Below are 18,413 nucleotides of genomic sequence, written 5' to 3'. Positions count from 1 at the left end.
GGCAGGGGAGGCGGGGGGCAGCCGCCGCGCCCTGCCCTGCCCCGCGCTGCCCCGGCCGGCTTCAGTCGTCCGCCTTCTTGCGCAGGTTGAGGAGGCAGAGCAGGCAGGTGAGCAGGGCCTGGCGGCTCTCCCGGGAGCGCAGCCGGCGGCCCAGGCGGCGCAGCGGCGGCAGGAGGCGCTTGCGGGCCAGCGGCAGCAGGCGGGCGAGCAGGGCGCGCAGCAGCGGGGCGGCCAGCGGCGGGGCGGGCATGCTGCCCCCCGAGCCTGCGGGCGCAGCGTCAGCCCCCCCGCCCTCGGCAGGCCGCCTCGGGGGGCTGCCTGGGGGCTCCCCACGCGTCGGAGCTCCCGAGTCGAGCGGGCTGCGGGAGCCCGAGCGCGGGGCACTCCCCCTCGGGGAGCCGGGGGGCTGCTCGGCTCGGGGGAGACGCGCTGGAGGGGACTGCTCTACCCACCTCTTCCCCTGGCCACTCTTACCCGCCTTAGGATCCTTCCTGCTCCGGGGCACTGCTCAGCCCTCTGTCCCAGAGGAGCCTGTACCGCTCAGCTCCCCCCACGTGGACCGGCCACCAGCCCAAATGGCAGGAGCAGCTCCAGAGTGAGGGACAACAACAAACCACCGCCACCCCCCCCCAGCTGCCCATTTAAATGCCCCCTCCTCCCAGGCCAGACACATGCTCCCTGTAAGCGATACTGCTCCTCAGCCTGGGACCCCATTTGTCGGGGTGGCGGTGCTGGGGGAAGAAGGGGGGCGAGGAGCGAACAACATCTGCCCTCCGCAGAAATGTGGGCTGGCAGGACTGGGGTCCTGTTTCCTACAAGGCTTCGCCAAAGCCCCTGAGCCGGCAGATGGGTCCCAAATATGCTTGCCTGTCATTCTCTGCCAGCGCCAGCAATTGCCACCCTGTTCCCACAGGGACCAGGAATGCAGACCAGGCGGGCTGCCAAGGAGTGCCACGGGATGGCCCATGGCACAGAGCGTTGAGGAGCAAATGGGCACTCCCCTGGGGAAGAGCTGGGATCTGGCTCCATGCAGGGCTCCAGAGCAGGCTGGTAACCAGTGTCCCATGCTTTCCAGCTGTGCTCCCAAGCTGAGCTGGCTTGGGGCAAGCAGCCAGGGCCCTACAAACCAGGGAGCACAAGCTAGCCAGGGGGAGGGTGCAGGCAGGAAGGTCCGTAGCTCACGTCTGTGCCCTTCCGCTTCCCTCCTGCACCTAACCTTTGTTTTGTTCCTGGTGGCTGTCTGGCTTCGTTTCCTCCCCTTGTTCCCTTCAAAAACCCTGCCAAGGCCCTGCTCTTGGCTCCCACTCAAGCAGAATTTAGGAGAATGAACAGACGCGAGGGACTGAAATCTACTGCTCCATCTCCCGGCCTCCCTGATGCAAGCTGTCCCTTGCTCAGTGAGTCCCATCCAAGGCTGGTTAGTTCAGCCAGGGTGACCTTTCCCAGCCCTGCGGATTCCTCTTGGGGAGCCAGCCATGGATGAGGAAAGTGGGCTGGCTGTGCCTCAGCACAGAGACGCCATGTGCCGAAACCAGAAACAGCTCCCCAACAGCTCAGCTCCAAGTCCAGGAGCTACAAGGACCGGGGCTGACGTCAGCCCCTTGGGACTTGCCTCCCGGAGGCTCCTGGGCTCTGGGTTTGCCGTGGTCAGAGGGCTCCGGCACAGGCACACTGCCCTGCTGCACGCTGCTGCCGGCCCCGTGCCGGCGGTGTTACGGGAAGTGGGAAGAGCTCAGGCGAAGGAAGCAAGAGCCAAAGCTTTGCTGCAGCTGTGTCAGGGTTTACATTTTTCTGGGAGGGAGCTTCTCCCCTTTTATCAGGGAGGCATGGGTGCAATGCTTGGCCAGCTCTTGAAACTCCTGGGTTTGCTGTGCTACAGCCGATCCCAGCTAAATTTCCGCTTTGCTTGGTGCCTCGGTTTCCCCAGCAGTACAGCCCCAGCCAGAATATCCCCTTCCTGTGCAAAGGGCCCATGCAGCATCCAGCCTCTGAGCAGGCTGGGGAGCACTGGGGGGAAAAGCGCAGTGTCCCTGGCCAGTGGTAGTGACTGTGGTGGTGGAGGAGCATGGAGAACTTATTCCCCAGGGAGCCTTACCTGTTCCTAGGAAAAGCCCTGCCTGAGCCAGGGGAACTGCCCAATGTCTGCCAGGAAAATCCTGTCCTCTGATCCCATGGGGAAAGGGAGGTGCCAGCCAGGTGCAGAAGTGTTGCAGCAGAGTAATTTCTGCATGTTCCTGGGGGCATTGCACCTGAGCATTAGGTGGCAGAGATATACAAGGGAAGGGTTTGAAAATCCCTTGGGAACAAAGGGGCCTCAGTGTGTGGCCTCTGCAGAAACCTGCTCCTTGCCAGTGCAGGTAGCAGCAGGAGGTGCTCTGCTGTGACAACCAGATGTTTGCAACACCCCAGCACTGGGCGGCAAGTGGGGCAGGGCTTGTTTGCCAAGCTCTTGGGACTCATAAAGAGGCAGATTTTTGTCTCTGCCAAAAATGCAGAGACGCTGCTGGGCCACTTTCCCCATCTGGAAGGTCAGGGGCTTTAGCCTTCTTTCACCGTTGAGCAAAAACACAGCCCAGGGAGCTGAAGGTACTTAACCCTGCTCCTCCGGTGAGTCAGGCATAGAGCTGCGAAGGGAATGCAACCTTGACAGAAAATAAAGTCCCACCAGTATCTACTTCCAAACATGAGATTTAGGATACTGGAGTCCTGTGCCTGTATGTTTCTTGGGCCAAGGTGTGTAGAGCCTTGCTTCACGGGAGGGCAAGACCCTCGTGCCACCTCAGAGGCAGGCACAGGGGACAGAGCAACCATTGGCACTTGCCAGTGCTTAAAGTGGCTGTCACATGGTTAAGGCTTCAGAGGATTTAGCAGGGAGCAAGGTGCTGGGAAGGAGAACATGGCCCTCGGGCACCTCTTCGCAAGGTGTGCAAGACTTGCTGCAAATCTAGCTCTGGGCATAGCACTGGGAGCTAACAGAAATGATGGGGAAGGAAGATGAGAGGAGGAGGAAGGGGGAGCTCTCCTCCTTTCTTTCAGGAGACCTCACCCTTCTGGCAGGGACCCGAGAGGGCGGTGGTAATGGTGGGGACACCAGTGTCACCCAAGCACCCAGCCCCATGCAGAAGGAATACGGGCCATTCCTGCTGGGGAGGGATGCGAGCACTATAAATAGTTTGTTTAACACACTACGGCCAGGCCCTGGAAAGCCCCGGCCCATGCACATTCCCTGTTGCTGGCGCTGAGACGGCAGCTGTTGAAAAAGGCCGAATCCAGCAGCTGCTACCCGGAGCTCTCAGCCCCCACCCGGCACCCCCAGCTCTCCCACTCCCTCGCTGGGTGGCTGAGCCCATGGCATCCCTTGGCAGGGATGCCGAGGCTCACCAAGGAGCTGCTAGCTCTGTGCTCGTGTTGGCACTGTTCCCCAGGCCGGCAGTGGCTGCAGGATGCCCCTGCTGCCCTGCTGCTGGTGCTGGAGGGGCGAGGAGGGTGCGGAGGGGGCTTTCCTCCCTGACAGCCCTTGCAGCAGTGGGGATGCTGCTGAGCCTTGCTGGGAGTGGTGAGGCCATGCCCCAATGTGGTGGCAGTTGCTGCCCACGCACGTGCCCTCGGCTGCGGCTCTCCCCAGCTCCGGCTCAGGGTGCTGGGCTGGGCTATGCCCCCCGCCCGCCCGCTCTGCTCACACAAAGGCCCCTTGTGCCCACGGGAGTGACATTCCTGCAGCCATGGGGCCAGGACAGGGCGAAGCACAGCCGAGGGGGAGACAGGGCCAGAGCCCGGCTGCCGGGGCAGCTGGTGGGGCCAGGTGGGGCCAGGCTGCCGGTCCTGCCCCCCCTCCTACGCCTGGAGGATGGACGTGAGCAGCTGGTGGGAGAGGAGGGACCCCCAGGACGGGCAGGCAGCTCTGGACTGCAGGAGGCGGAGGCACAGGGCGCAGGAGGAGATGTTGTGATGTTGGGGAGCAGGAGCAGTGGTGCTGTGCACCCATGGGTCCTGCCTGCTGACCTTGTGCACTCCCACCTAAGGCAGACCTGTGGGATAGGTGTGGGAAAGGTGGGAGTGGGCTGACTCTCGCTGGCGGGTGCCCGTCGCAAGGCAAACCCAAAGCCAGGAGCTGTTTTGGCCACATCTGGCCCCCGGCCCCTCTTGCTCCTCACCTGATACCAGCATTTAAGGACTCTGCTGGGCCTCCTCGTCTCCTTTGCAACTAGGGGGATGAGCCAGGCTACCGAGTGGCGTTAGCTGGCAGCTGGGGACCCCCTGCCGATACTGGCCTGCCAGCTGCTGGGGCTGGTGAGGGAAGGGATCTGCCAGCTGGTGCGCGGAGGGAGGGAGGGGGCACCTGTCATCCCAAAGCCAGGGTGTCACTGTGCCCTACAATCAGGCCTGTGTGTGCGTGACGAGGCCTCGCAGCTGGGACAGCAATGACAGCTCCGCGTGCTTGCCCCGGTGCCCTGTTCCCACCTGAGCCCTTGTCTCCTAGAGACTTTGGGATTGCACGGAGGACCAGGGAGCCCTCCACTTGAAAAATCCCTGGGATAACCACACAGCCCTGCTAACAGCACGCTGCTTGTTCTCACTTTGAAGAGCAGGGCTCCCTTACACCTCTTACGTAGCGCTGCTCCTGCATGTTGGCATTAAGACTCTCCTCCAAAGGAAGAGACGAGTTTTATAAAATCCTAGGGGATACAGACCCGCTCCCCACGGCAAGACCTGCACCTGGTGATGCCCATCCACCCATGCCCCAGGCTGGGCAAGCAGCATGCCCTGGGCTTGGCTCTGCATCTCATCCCCCCCTAACCCAGTCCACGGTGAGCAGAGGGAGGACGTGACCCCCAAGTCGGTGCCCAGGCCACACGTCCAACAGATCTTAGTTTATTCCCGGATTGTGCGGTGAGTAGGTGAGGAAGCGGAGCTGCCAGGCTGGCAGCAGTGGTTATTGCTGCAGGTGCATCCTCCAGCAACGGCAGGGGTCTGGGGGATGCTAACTGCCTGCCTCTGAAGGGCAAAGGATGGCTGCCACCCGCCCCCAAGCTGGAGCCACCCCATTACCTCAGAAGGTGAGTGGAGTGCAGGAGCACAGAGAAGTACAAATATGTTGACACTGGAATCCGTCCGCACTGGGTGCAGGAACCCAAGGGAAGAGAGTGTAACAGTGTGGGAGGGTAAGGGGGAAGAAACCCAACTGTGTGCTGGAGAACACTCCCCGAACCACTCCCCCCTCCTCTCTGGGGGAGGGCATCACCTCCTGGGTGCTGGACCCTCCCAGCCCTGCTGTGGGCCATGAGCAGGGGCAGCAGATGCCCCAAGAGCTCCCAGGGATGGAAGAGGAGGCCAAACTGCCATGATGGCAGTGGCGTTGCTGTGCCCACGCAGAAGAGAGGAGCTTCCTGCTGCACTACAGGGTGGCACGTGCTTATGTGGCAGGGGAGACCCCAAACATTCAGTGCTTAAGTTACAGGGCTTGACCCAGTGGAGGGATGCAGGGGCATGGAGCTGGAAGGGATTGTGTTGAAGGCCACGCAGAAGGAGCCAGTGGGCTCCACGCTTTGGTCGTGCTTAGTGGCGATGAGTGCAGTGCAAGGACTTGAAGAGGAGTATGGCCCTTCCTCCTCCCAGAAGGCCACTGTCTCCCCAGGAACCCACTGCATCTGCCTGAGCAAGGCAGTACCTTGGCAGCTGATGCTCCCAGGTGTGGTCACAGAGACAGGCAACGCGTGCTGGTGGGGATGGATGGGGCAGCACTAGAGCAAGCGATATGAGTGTCCCCCTTGGCTCTTTCCCCTGCAGCTCCTGCTTCTCCCTGCTCCGTAGCTGGCGCTCAGCCTGCTCCTTCACTCCAGCCATGCAGACGTACCCCATGCTGCTTGCCCTCCTCCTGTTCTGGAGTGGGGAGAGGGGAGGGGGGAGTGGAAAGAAGCCCAGCCCAGAAGAGGAGAAGGGTATCCTCTGCCTGCTTTGACCCCTGGTCCACCAGAGAGTGGCGTGAGGCTTGCTGGGAGGCAGGGCTGGTGGCTCAGCGCAGGATGGAGCAAGGGGGGGAAGAGTATCCTATGTCCAGATCCAAGGGGAGGCACTTGGAGTGGGCCTGGCCTGCTGGGGTGTCCCAGTCGCAGTGGATCTGTCGTGGCTTCTAGCCGCACATCGTCAGCAGCAGCCACTGGGAAGGAAAGGGAGAAGGGATGAGCAGGGGCTACTGCGTTTTTGACATGCCCTTATGTGTCAACTTTGTCGGCCCTCCAAGAAACACGGAGCCTGCAGCAATCCTGTCTTCTCATCTTGATCTTTTACAGGTTCTTTCCCTACCCAAGGGGCCGGAGAGCTTTCTACCACCCACCTCAGGCGCTCCCTTCACACTAATGCCTTGTTCCCTTGTCTCCCACCCCACCTCCCACTGAGCTGAGCTCTTACCTCGGATAGGTTCATGACAGCGGTGCCAGTGCCTTCGGGGTCCATGCTGCGGAAGAACCCTGCAGGGGCACAAGAGCAAGGTGAGCAATGCATCCTTCTGTCCCTGCCCTCCCTGCCCCAGAGCCACCACTCACTGAACATGGCCTCCAGCTTCACCAGGCAGCAGACAAAGTTGTCGAAGTCTACACCCATGTCAGCATCTGCATAGCGGGCCACCACCACCTGATGCAGCTTGTTGTTCAACTTGAAACCTGCAAGGCAGAGAGCAGTCGGCACCCTAGGGAGGCTGGAGAGGAGGGTGTAACTATGAAAGTCCATGCCCCAACCTGAAGGGGCCACCAGCCCAGCCAGGGAAGGGCACCATGTCCAGCCTCAGCAGGAAGAGGCGATGCTCTCCCTGGAGCCATATGACTAGTTAGCAAACTATTCCACCCCAGGTCTCTGCTTCGCTAGGATGGGACCCTGCTGGCCAGAGGACAGAAGCTGGAACCACCTTGTGTGCGTCTCTAACTCCAAGGCTCCAGCACTCAGCACAGCTGGGATGGAGAAAGCCCCATGTAGACATGGGCCACATCTCACTATCACAACAAGTTGGCTCCAAGCATGTAATATAGGCTGATTACACTCTTCTCCAGATATTTGGGACAAGGCTCCAACAGCAGGAGCCCCCATCCCAGCCACATCCTTCTCCAGACCTACCGGCTGACTCTAGAGCCATGCGCATTTCATAGGAGCTCATGGTGCCCGACTTATCCAGGTCGTGTTGGCGGAAGATTCCCTGCAAAACATCATAGAGGATGTGAAGGGCAGGCTCTCCTGTGGCCTCTAGTCTGGCCATCCCCTCATGGTGCTGCCGCAGGAGGGGTGCTACCCCTGTGCAGTGTGCCATGTTCCACGCTCCTCCTCACCAGCCAGCTGCGGATCTTGTTCCACAGGATCTGGAACTCCACCAGCCCGAGGCGGGCACTGCCATCTTTCTGGGGAGCAGAGGGTCAAGGAGAAAACAGCCAGCAAAGGGGCTGGTGTAAAGGCAAAGCCATCAGATCCCTGCCACTCGAGGTGAGAAAAGCCTGGCCACACTTGGCCTGCCCAATTTCTCCCCTAACTTCCCCTCTCTGTCCTCCACCATCAGCAAGATCAGAGCCTGCAACCCAGCAGTTCTGCAATGCTTAAACTTGCTGCCATGTCACTCCCTGTGAGCAGCTGTGCCGCTGCTGTAGGTACCACATTGCTGTGGTGTCCTCGGAGCAAAACTGAGCTGGCCTGCAGCAAAAAGGGATGCTGCAGGGCCAGAATAGAGAAAGGCTCGGAGGTGTTCCTCTACACCCGCCTGACCTCTCAGGTGCGTGTCCTCATGCAAGCAGGAGCACAGGCCATGGCTCCTGTTGCTTTACACCCCTCATTCTTAACTGCTGGTCAGGATGGTTTGGGGAGAAAGAAGCCCAACAGCCCTCATTCCCGTCCAGGAGTGCCTTGAAGGCTGGGTGGCATCCTCTGTGGGGAAGGAAAGCACGGGGAGCTTCCTCCCAGAGGGGAAGGTTGAAGGTGTGAGTAGGGCTGGGCTGGGCTTCTGGTGGTGGAGCCAGGGCCCAAAGCAAGCAGGGGAACTGATGGCCCTTTCCAAAAAGCCTGCTGCTAAAGCCCAGGGGTGTAGGACAAGCGGCCCTGAAGCCGCAAGGACGCTTTCCTTCCTTCTCCTGATTAAACAGCCTTGGCACAGCCAGAAAGCCAAGCCCCAGCTCCCACGGAAAAGTCTTGATGCTGGCAGGCTGAGCACCAGGGGATCTGGTCCCTGCCCACAGCGCCAAGAGGATACATCCATCAGGTTGACCATATTGCGGCAGGAGTCCAGGCTGAACCCATCTGTCTTCAGATCTTTGTCTGCAGACAGAGGAGGAGGTTGAGGATATGCATCAAAACCCAACCTGCTGAGCAGGCCCAGGCTGTGGGGAGCAGGGGGAGGATGGGCAGCACTTACGTCTAGCGATGACTCTGTTCAGAATAGTTCGGAGCTCGAAGACGCTGATTTCCATGTCCTGCAGCAGAAGCAGAGTTAGCAGCACCCCTTGCCTGCTCTCTGCCCCACTTGTGGCCCTTTCCCTCCTCCTGCCTAAGCATCTCCACCTTAGTCACAAAGCATCAGGGTGCCAGTGCATTTCCTGCATGCCCAGAAGAGTTTGGGCCACAGCTGGATGCCCCTTCTCCAAATCTGTCCCCATCACACCACCCCTGGGGGCAGCTGGGCTCAGCTGTGGTGGAGATGGACTTGTCTGCAGGATGGGACTGAGTGAGCATGGGGTGGGCTGGAGTTCTCATGGCCAGGTGTCCCCTCCCATCCCCTCTCCAAGCCAGGGCTCTCCAGGGCTTGGCGCAGCTGTACCCACCTCCCCTGCCAGCTGCTGGAACATGTTCTTGAAGCCATCCTCTATGTCATCCTCAGTTATTTCCTCCTGGGGTGACGCAGGCCAGAAAGAACAGGTTAGTGGTCAACCTGGGCTCTGCCCTGCCTTCCATGCTCAGCAAACCCAAACTGGAAGGAAAGCTCTTCCTTGTTCTTCTCATTTTTGTTACTTCCCACATCCCATCACCTTGACAGCCCCTCTCCAGACACTGTGACATCCCAAACCCAGGCAGCCTACAGCTCCTCTTCCCAAGCCCCAGAGCCTCAGCATCAACCAGACCAAAGTGGTGGCTCCTACCTCATCTGCCAGATCTGCCGAGATCTCCTCATCCAGCTCCCTGGGAGCAGAAAGGAGGAACGAAGTGATTAAATGGGGTCCCCAGCCAGCAGGCTGCCTGTGGTGGGGAGATGTCCCACTGTTCACAGACACAGGGCATCCGCTGGCCAGGCAAGGACTCACGCTGTGTCTGACTGCTTCTCAGTGAAGACCCGCAGGATGAAGTCGGCCTCCTTATGTGGCTCAAAAGTTGAGGGCACAACGATGTACTCGCCCGGGGGCAGCCGGATCTGGTTGCTCACCTCCCGCAGGTTGATGAAGGTCTCAGACCGTGCCCGTGACTGGTTTCGCAGGAAGAAGTCCTTCTTCAAGTGCACAGGCTGGCTGCCCTGGGCCTGGGGGAACAAACGTGCTATGGACCACTGCCCCACAACACGGGGGACCCACAGGGAGAGGTGGGACCAAAGCCAGCCCTGTCGGGCAGGACATCCCTGCCCTGTCCATCCCAGCAGGAGCCATCCCTCCTGCCTGCATGGAGGTGCCCAGCACCCATTAGCACCCTAGCCACTGCCAGCACGGTGGGAGCTCCCACACCACTGGGTGCACAAGTATGCATGCATGTGCATTAACCCATTCCTTGCACTCTGCCCAAGAGGGGGTAGGCTCCAGTGGCGCAGGACGTACCTCCTCAGGAACCTGCAGGGAGGAGAGAAAAGGGGAAAAAAATCAGAATCCCTGTACCTGCTCCCTTCCCTTACAGCTGCAGGGAGCACGGGATGGGGGACATTAACCCGCAGATTGGCCGAAGCAGGTGGGAAAGGTTTCCTTGAGGACTGGGGTGCCAGGCTGAGGCAGGACTGGCAGGGCTGACCCAGTCCCAAGGAAGCAGCATCAGGGTGGGCAGGGGTTACCTCGTAGACAGCGAAGCCAATGGTGTGCATGTCGCCCCCGACCCGCCGCTCCCGCCGCCGGTGCTTCTGCATCAGAGCCACCAGAAAGCTGCAGGCTACCTCGTCGTCCCCAGGGTCGTCATCCTCTTCCAGCAGCTTGATCTTAAACTGGGGGTTGATCCAGAATGTGGCTGGGAGGAAGAGGATGCATGGATGAGACATCCTGCTCCATCATGCTGCCAAAAGCGGACATATGGATGGGAGAGGTACCTGGGTGATTCCTGCAGCCCCCAGCAGTGCTCCCCCGGCGCCACGTGCCCTCAAACACCTGTGTGTGCCATCTGCTGAGCTCGTCCTTGGTGAGGGCATCGGGGGTCAGGTTGCAAATCTCCAGCCTGGAGAACTCCCTCATGAAGTCCCGGAAAGACATCCTGTGGGAGGCAGGCAGGGGCTGAGGCTAGGCCGCTGCTGAGGGGGAGGGAGGAGAGCACAAGCAGCTCTGGACCCAGCCAACATTTTGGGAGAATTAAGTGACAGCAAGACCTTCTACCCTGAGTTACAGCTCACTTAAAGCCTGCTGCTGGGCTTGGGGAAGACTGTGTATTTACCCTTCCTAGATGTTTATTTCGCATTTAGTTGGGCTGCATTTCCCTGAAGGGAGGAAAATTATTAACTAGATCAGATGACAGAATGTTAGCAGGCTCTCCAGTGCTGGAATGTCAGCTCATAAAGTCAGGTCATGTGCTTCAGGTGAAGTAGGACGGCAGGATCTCCCTCCAGCTACTCTGCTCCTTCCCAGGCTAACTGCTGAAAAAAAGCAGCACTTTGCTGTGGCACTCACCAGAACTCTCCATCCTCCATCTTCAGCTGCAGCTCTTCCCTGTCATCAGGGTCAATGTTGTCCCACTCAGAGGAGCTGGAATAGCAGGAGAGAGACAATTAAATGAGGACTACTCAAGGTGAATTCAGAGCTGCCCTCAACTGCCCCCCCCTCTCTGATGTGAAGGGCACGGCACACTGAACTTGCAGTGCTCTTGATTGCTGTGTGTGCGGAGCCCACTGGCCTGCCAGCAGCGGGACTGAAGTCTCCCATCTGTCCAACTCACCCATCGCTCCAGGCTCCGGTCCACTCCACCTGACCCCAGGGGTTCCTGATGCGGATGAGCTGCTCCTGCTGTCCCCGGTAGTTCACCTGCCACAGGAGGTTTTATTTTATTTTATTTATTTTAAAGGAATTTTATTGCTATTCAAGTCTCATCTAGCCAACTCACATCTCTGAAGGCTGTGACAGAATAGGCATGGCCCTTCACCAGCTTCTTGAAGGTCACTGCTTCCATATCAAAGGCACTTGTGATCTGAGGAGAGTGTGCAAAACTCAAGTGAATGCAATTGAATTCGTGCAGTCCTATCCCTACCTCTTCCCTCCACCATGTGGAGAATTCCCCTTGCTTTGCACTGCTCCAGCCACGAGAAGCAGAAGGTAGCAACTCCCTGTGCTCAAAGGCTGCTGGCTGAGGAGGATTTAAAGACAGTTTCCCTGCCAGAGGACCCTGGAGATCCAGCGGGGAACCACCCAAACTTCAGAAAGCAAGAAAAGGATTTAATGAGAGGGAGATGGAAAACGCTGTTCCAGCTAATTCACAGACACTGATGCAAGACGTGGCCAGAGCTATAGGCAGACCCTTGCTCAGCAGTCCGCACTTGAGATGGACATTCCTGTTCCACCCAAAGGAGCCCATTCACAGCAGCTGGGCTGCAGCCCCACACACAGTGCCCCAGGGCTGCCACGCTGGCTCTGGAAAGTGTGCTCTGCTAAGAGGGGAAAGAATTAACCTCCTGCCCAGTGTCCCAGCGAGGGGACTGCTGGCACAGTCTCAGGCTGCGAGGGCTCGCTTTGGCCATTACTAGGGCAGAGCCCCTGGTTCATGCCAGTGCACCACTTACGTCGATGGAGCAGCCCAGCAGGGAACCTCTCTCCAGCGCCTTGCGGATGATGTGGCCCATGTTGCGCGGCGGCCGCTTGAGGTCATACATCTCTGCCACGCCGCCGGTGAAGTCCTCGAAGCCCTCGGTGGTGCTGCCCCCTGACAGCGACTCATAGCAGCCGTTCAGCCTGAGCACCGGTGGGTGAGGGGGCACGTGAGGTGACAAGGATAGCACACTGCTGCTCCCCAGGCACCCAGCGCCAGCAGGGCCAGGGACAGAAAAGACCCCCTCGCTTCTGCCCCGCACAGTGAGGGGCCCTGTCCCCCACCCGCCCACGTGCCCACCACAGGGGTACCCACTTGGCATAGGCCTTCTCCAGCAGAGCACTCCAGAACTCGGTGCACTCTGCCGAGTGGACAAACAGGAGCTCCCCGTCCTTGGTGGGCAGCTGGTCATCCACTACCACATCCACCCATTCACCAAACTGCCAGATCTGGGGGGTCAGGAGAGAGTGGGGTGAGCTCAGAGCATCACACAACTTGCTCATCCCTACCCCAGAGGGATGCCCTCACCCAGTGCCCTCCTTCCCAACCCCAGCCCAACCAGCTGTGGAGGGCCAGGAGCTCCCAGCCCACCTGGAAGTGGAAGATGCCAGCATAGTCCTCCTGGAAGCTCTGCCCGTGGGGCACCACACGGTGCAGGAGCTCCTCATTAAGCGTGAGGGAGCCGATGGCAGCCAGCAGCCAGCAGTCACCTGGGGGAGGAGAGGAAGCTGGTGTGAGCACCCACCACCTTCCTAGCTGGCCGGGGTAGGTGGTGGATGTGTAGGACCCCACAGCGTGCTTTTTTGCAAACGTTTGGGGCTTCCCCACTCAGAAAGCACATGAAGAAACCAGAGAGGGTCCAACAGATGAATGGAGCTCAGGGAGCCAGGCTCACTCAGCCTGCCTTGGAGAGAAGTGTTAGCTCAAGGCAACAAGGAACGATCCTCCCTGACTTGGAGCCTGTGTCCAGACCATGACATACAGCCAGCCCTCCTGCAGCCGCTTATCTAGGCCCTCCAGGGACTCATTCATGTGTCTGCCCTCTGTATCTCAGACACGGAGTTCTGCAGCAGAATTACACTTTGTATTTAAAAAAAAAATTCATCGAGCAAGAGGTCTAATGCTTCTGCCCCAGCTTCTCACATTGTGAGCAACACCACTGCACTTTTCCTTCCAAGTGCTCTTAACCACAAGTGCTGCTCCAGGCCAGCACTGCACTTTAAAATCCATTGCCGCAGTTCCCCTTTCCCTTTTGCCTTTGAAGACTGTCGCACCATAGCTTTAAGCCTGGATAACCTGTATGGGACTGTGGTTTGACCAAATGGCATTTTAGACTTTTTAATAACCACCTGAACACCACCGCAGTGCTCAGGGCTGTTATCTGCTCCAGTTACCACTGCAAGTTTGTTCTAATTACTGAATACATTAAATGTGGTCAGCCCTGAAACCAGCGTGCTATATGTGCTAAGGCACATGATACTTCCAGCCAAATGCCTAATTCAGATCAGGATGACACTCTTGGTGGTACCCAGATCTGGTTCTGATGACCATGAAATCCCAGTTGCCAGTCCTTCCAGCCTACCCAGCCCATTAACACTGCTTCCCTTGTCTTAGTGCCTTTGCCTTGGAGAAATGATAAATTGCCACTTGCACTTTGTAGCTCTCCTCTCGGTTCCTTCCTGCCACACTGTGTTCTTTCACAAATACTTTGCCATGACCAGCATGTCCTCACCTCAGTTTGTTACTGTCATCCAGCTGCCACCCCTCACCATTTACCAAAGCAGAGACCTCTTTGGAGCAGCTCCTGGCACTGTCAGCATGTTTCAGGCATGAATACACCCAAAACCTCCCCTGGTCTTAGCATGGTCAAGCTGTGCACACAGCACCCCATTTTCATGGAGCCTTAACCTAGAGCCACCAGGAGGCACAGGGTGTCCCCAGCCTCCCAGTTTCCACCACACTAAATGGGAAGGGAACCTTTGGTACAGAGATGGCTGTGCAGTCTGGCATGAAAATGTGCTGCATGGGCCTGGGGAAAGGTGCTGTGAAACAGGTCCACCCTCAGCCTTACAGAAACACCTCTTCTCCAGCCACGCCAACCCTCCCCAGGCACTGCTCTCCAGACTAAGGTCTGGGGATACAGCTCCAGCACTCACCCAGAGCCCCCTGGCAGATGTCTGTCCGGGTTGCACCGCCAACGATGAACTGTGGGTCATCCACTAATTCCTGCAGGAGAAGGAGAGAATCAGACGCTGGTGCTGAATCTTGGCAGGGCCTAGGCTTCTGTGGGGCTGGCCCCCGCTGCAGCTCTGACTTCGGAGGAAGGGAATACGGTCCCTGAGAGACGCACCCCACCTGCCCTCTGCCAGGGAGATCTGCTTGACTGCAACCCCAAGGCCATCACAGTAAGGCAAGACAAGATCTGCAGTAGCCATGTGCATACACAGCTAGACAGACTAACGGCATTCCCCTTGCGCTCGAGGCACCGGGGAACATACACCCCCAAAAGCCCCAGTAACTGAGGGTGACACATCCATGCCATGACACCTAGAAGCAACGACACAGCCTGCCCACTTTAAAGCCCACAGTCTGCTGCCCAGAGGAAGCAGGACCTGCTAGACACAACGCTCTTCTGAACAGACGCTTATGGGGCATTGCCAGGCCCTTGGGATAGGATGCTGTGAAGCACTGGAGAAACTTTGAGCACTGAGAGAAGCAGGCCAGGGCCAGGCTGCAGCTTGGCAAACCACGTCAGTGCAGACCTTGCAGGGCAGGGACGCCAGCCCAGCCTGAAAAGAAGCCAGCCCAGCACTTACCGATGGACGCTTCCACACCACCCCCCGCGTCTTGCTGGAATGTGGCCCCAGCTCCTTGAATCCGAGGGCAGAGGGGCCGGCTGGGAACTGGGGGTCCCTAAAGAGGGTGCCGCTCTCAATGCACTCCTGTTTGAGGGCCTCATAGTCCTGGTTGAGGTATTTGATAGCGTTGTCGTGTTGGCCAACGCCTTCGGCTCTCAGGCGGTCCCTTTGCAGACGGGCAGCCATCCCACCAAAGGGCATCATGGCTGGGCACCGGCAGCACTGCCTTCAGCTCTGCTCCCTGCAACGAAACAGGCACAGCCAGGCTGAGGCAGGGCCCAGCACCCCTGCACCGCCCTGGGGACGTCAGCCATTTCACACAGTGCCAGGCTCAGGGCTGGATCCCCAGCTGCCCACCACCTCCACGGCGGGGACCTTTTCTGCTGGCACTGCCCAGGAGCAACGAGCAGAGCCTGCACACGGAGCATCCCCAGGGTGTGCCGGCGTGCCAGGAGAGCTCCCTCAGATGCCACCCCCAGCTGCAGCCCCATTCTGGGCCACAGCCTCCAGCCCGGCCACCGCAGCCCTGCTGTCCGTAGGGGACACTGACCGAGCAGAGCGGCTCTGAGGGCCGGCTGGCAGGAGGCAGCCCGTGGCTCTCCCGTTCCATCCCGCTGAGCAGAAAGGCCAAGCTCAGAGGAATTTCAGGCACTTTCGCCACTTTCCGCCCCCATCAACAGCCTCTCCTCCCGGCACAGCCTTCCGGGACCTTCCCTCCTCTCGTCCGTTGCAGCTGTGATGGTGTCAGCGGCCCGCAGCTTCTCCCAGCCCCGGGCTCCGCTCCCTCTCCCGGCTGCCCCAGCACTGAGTCAGTAGGGCCGGGAAGGGAGGAGCCCTGCGGGGGCAGGAGGGCCCTGTCGGCCCGGGGGGGACGGCGGAGGGAAGAGGCAGGACGGCCCAGGGTGACTCAAGTGGAGCAGCCTGCGGGGAGGCGCCGGGGAAGGGATGGGGGATGCCGCGGGGAAGGGATGGGGGATGCCGCGGGGCACCCGGGGACGGGGCAGGGCAGAGCCCCCCACTGTGCCGGTCCCTTGCCCTGGCGAAGGCCTTGCCACAGGCGTCCCCTGGCAGCTCACGGCTGGGTGCTTCGAACCGGCAGGAACAGCACAGGGCGCTGCCCGGGTGGGAAGGAGCTGTCTGGTCCGCGCAGGCAGGGTCACCTGCAGCAGGGCCGTGGGGCAGGTGCCACCACCACGGGCCCACCGGCGTTGCGGCTCACCCTGCCCCGCTCCCCAGCTGTCTCAGCTGCTGCCAAATACTCCAGAGGTTTCTCCGCGTGAGGCAGCGGAGCAGTCCTTGGGCGAGTAACCCAGGAGCTAGCAGCCCACTCTGAGCGGCTGAGGGAGCAGGGTGCAGCCTGGCTCTGGAGAGGCAGCTCTCCTTGGCTGAGGGAAGGCAAGTGACAGCGAGAAGGGTACAAGCCCCTGGCACAGGGCATAAACTTGGCTGCTAACCCAAGAGGCTGCCCTAACCAGAAGCTTTTCAGGAGGAAAATCTACTCCTCCCCGTCACTCTGCCAGTCTGGGGATGCTCTAAACTCGCTATCCTTCTCCAAGGCAGTGCCAGCTCTTCTCTACAACGGCCCCAAATCTATGGAGCTCAGCCCTTCTCCACTGCCTCCTCCCTCACACTCCTGCTCTGCAGCCAGCACCCTGGCAGCCTCTCCCAGTGTCGAGATACTCGTTGCCTGCAGGGCTGGCGGGATGGCTCCTCTGCTCCAAGCACCTGCCCAGAGCCCAGAGGGGCTGTGGGAGGAGGAATCCTAAATACAGCCACTTGCACAGCCTCCAGCACCCACCTCGCCACCTCCCCGGCACTCACACCCCAGCACCCACACCCCAGCCTGCCGAGGGCCAGGAAACTCCCCCTGCCCACAGCCCCTACCCCCTCTTCCCCCCTGCCTACCGGTGCTGGACATGGCCGCAGACATGGGGAGCTGCGTTGCAGCCCAGACACGGGCACCGTACAAGTTATTCTTAGCTCTGTGGCTCAAAATACTTGGGAAGGTTGTGCTTAGTGGCAGACGGAGGTCACGCAAGCGCAGAGCAAGCAAAAACATTTCAGACCCCTGGATGGGACAGGAACCACGCAGGGGCCTTAAGCGATGGGGTCAGTTGCTGACACCCCTGCCAGGCTGATGCTGCAGGCTCTTCTCGGAGGAGGAAAGGCGGTTGCAGAGACAAGCCAAGCCCCCAGGGCAGTTTTCCACACCAGGCAATCTTCATCCACAATATGATGCTTTCCAGTATCATGGGCATCTCTGATCCCTCCCAGGTGGGAGCAGAAAGACATGCTGGTCCCTGCCGGGTCCCTGATACCTTTGCACCTTAGCACACACTGAAAAGCCCCTGGACAGCATCATTGCTGAAACCCAGCCAAAAATCTCTGCAGATCCCTGGTTGCCAGCTGCTCTCGGAGACGGAAGGAAGGGGGAGCTCCCTTCCTCAACACGAGCCAGGCCGAGTCCGGACACCGCATTCTGCCGCATACTCAGCTCGGGGCAAGGGGCCACAGCCGCCCCGAGGGTCCCACACTGCGCAAGCAGCTCTCAAGCCCTTCCCAGCCCCCCGGGTGACAAAGATCCTCCTTTCCCACAAGCTCCCCTTTGTCCTCGCGCAACCCCTCAACGAGATGCGGCGTTGGCTGGGGGGTCGGCAGCGCATCCCGGGTGGCTGCGGTACCCATTTCACTCACCGCCCTGACTAGGAAGCCTCCGGGTCCCTGCGGCTGCGTTACCTAACGCAAAAATCCCCGCGGACCGGCGGGGCCGGGAGGGACCGGGAGGAACCGGGAGCCCGGCGGGAAGCAGCCGCGGGGGCCTCCGCCCTGCCCGCCGCCCGCCAGCGGGGACCGTCCGCGGGGACCCCCGGCGCTGGCCCTATGCTGGGGGTCGGATAAGGGCGAGGATGGAGGAGGGGGGAGGAGGGGGACTTACGGAAGCTGCCGCCGCCGCCACCGCCCTGCCCGCTTCAGCCCAGCCCAGCCCGGCCCGGCTCGGCACGGCCCCGCCGCGGAAGGTGGGGTTTCGGCGGGCAGGATGTGCGAGCAGAGCCGGGAGGGCGGTGGGAGGGGGAATTAAAGGCGCAGCGACTGCTCGCAGCTACCGGGAGATTTACCGGGGCCGCCGGGCTGGGCGCCCTCCTCACCTTTGATCTAAGCAATGGGCTCGGTCCACAGGGAAACCGGGGCTGGAAGGAGTAAAGGAGGTGACCTGCCCCTGGGAAAGGGTTTAGGAGTGACACGGCACTGCCCCGTGCTGCTGGCACCCCAGCTTGGCTGGGCAGAGCTCTGTGCTGCGCCTCATCCCTTGTTGTTGACCTTACGGTGCCACGGCTGAGCCGAGACATCCCTTCTCCTTCCCCTGTGCCCGGCGGGGCTGTGCTCACACCACCTTCTCGTGCAAGCCTTGGCGGCCATGGCCAGCACCCACCCCACCAGCTGCCCCTTGCTGCTGGGTGCCGGCAGGGCCCACCTCCAGCAGGCCCCGCTGCCTGGGGCTGCCCGTACGTGCCCTCCATGACTCATGGCATGGCTATGCGGGGTGGTGGTGGGGTGGTGCCATTGCCAGCGGGCACGGCCACAGCGGGGCTCGGCACAGCACCACACAAC

The 18,413-nt window shown here is 60.2% G+C and overlaps 1 protein-coding gene across 1 annotated transcript; it reads right to left on the bottom strand.

Moving 5' to 3' along the window:
* Positions 1 to 4,856: 4,856 nt before the first annotated feature.
* CAPN11 (calpain 11) lies at positions 4,857 to 17,858 on the bottom strand. Its single transcript, XM_055726022.1, has 22 exons — positions 17,740 to 17,858; positions 14,763 to 15,045; positions 14,103 to 14,172; positions 12,538 to 12,656; positions 12,262 to 12,395; positions 11,921 to 12,089; positions 11,248 to 11,331; positions 11,083 to 11,168; positions 10,818 to 10,892; positions 10,247 to 10,407; positions 9,998 to 10,167; positions 9,771 to 9,782; positions 9,270 to 9,481; positions 9,108 to 9,147; positions 8,793 to 8,858; positions 8,387 to 8,444; positions 8,225 to 8,289; positions 7,317 to 7,385; positions 7,108 to 7,186; positions 6,543 to 6,659; positions 6,409 to 6,467; positions 4,857 to 6,157 (listed from the first exon to the last, which is right to left on the bottom strand). The coding sequence occupies exons 2-22, from the start codon at positions 15,006 to 15,008 to the stop codon at positions 6,131 to 6,133; spliced, it is 2,118 nt and encodes a 705-aa protein (XP_055581997.1). The 5' UTR covers positions 15,009 to 15,045; positions 17,740 to 17,858; the 3' UTR covers positions 4,857 to 6,130.
* Between the last annotated feature and the right edge of the window lie 555 nt (positions 17,859 to 18,413).

The sequence above is a fragment of the Falco cherrug genome, chromosome 13, assembly GCF_023634085.1.
Source record: "Falco cherrug isolate bFalChe1 chromosome 13, bFalChe1.pri, whole genome shotgun sequence".
Lineage (NCBI taxonomy): Eukaryota > Metazoa > Chordata > Aves > Falconiformes > Falconidae > Falco > Falco cherrug.
Note: the sequence above shows the minus strand (reverse complement) of the source record. Positions and strands in the feature narration are given on the sequence as shown.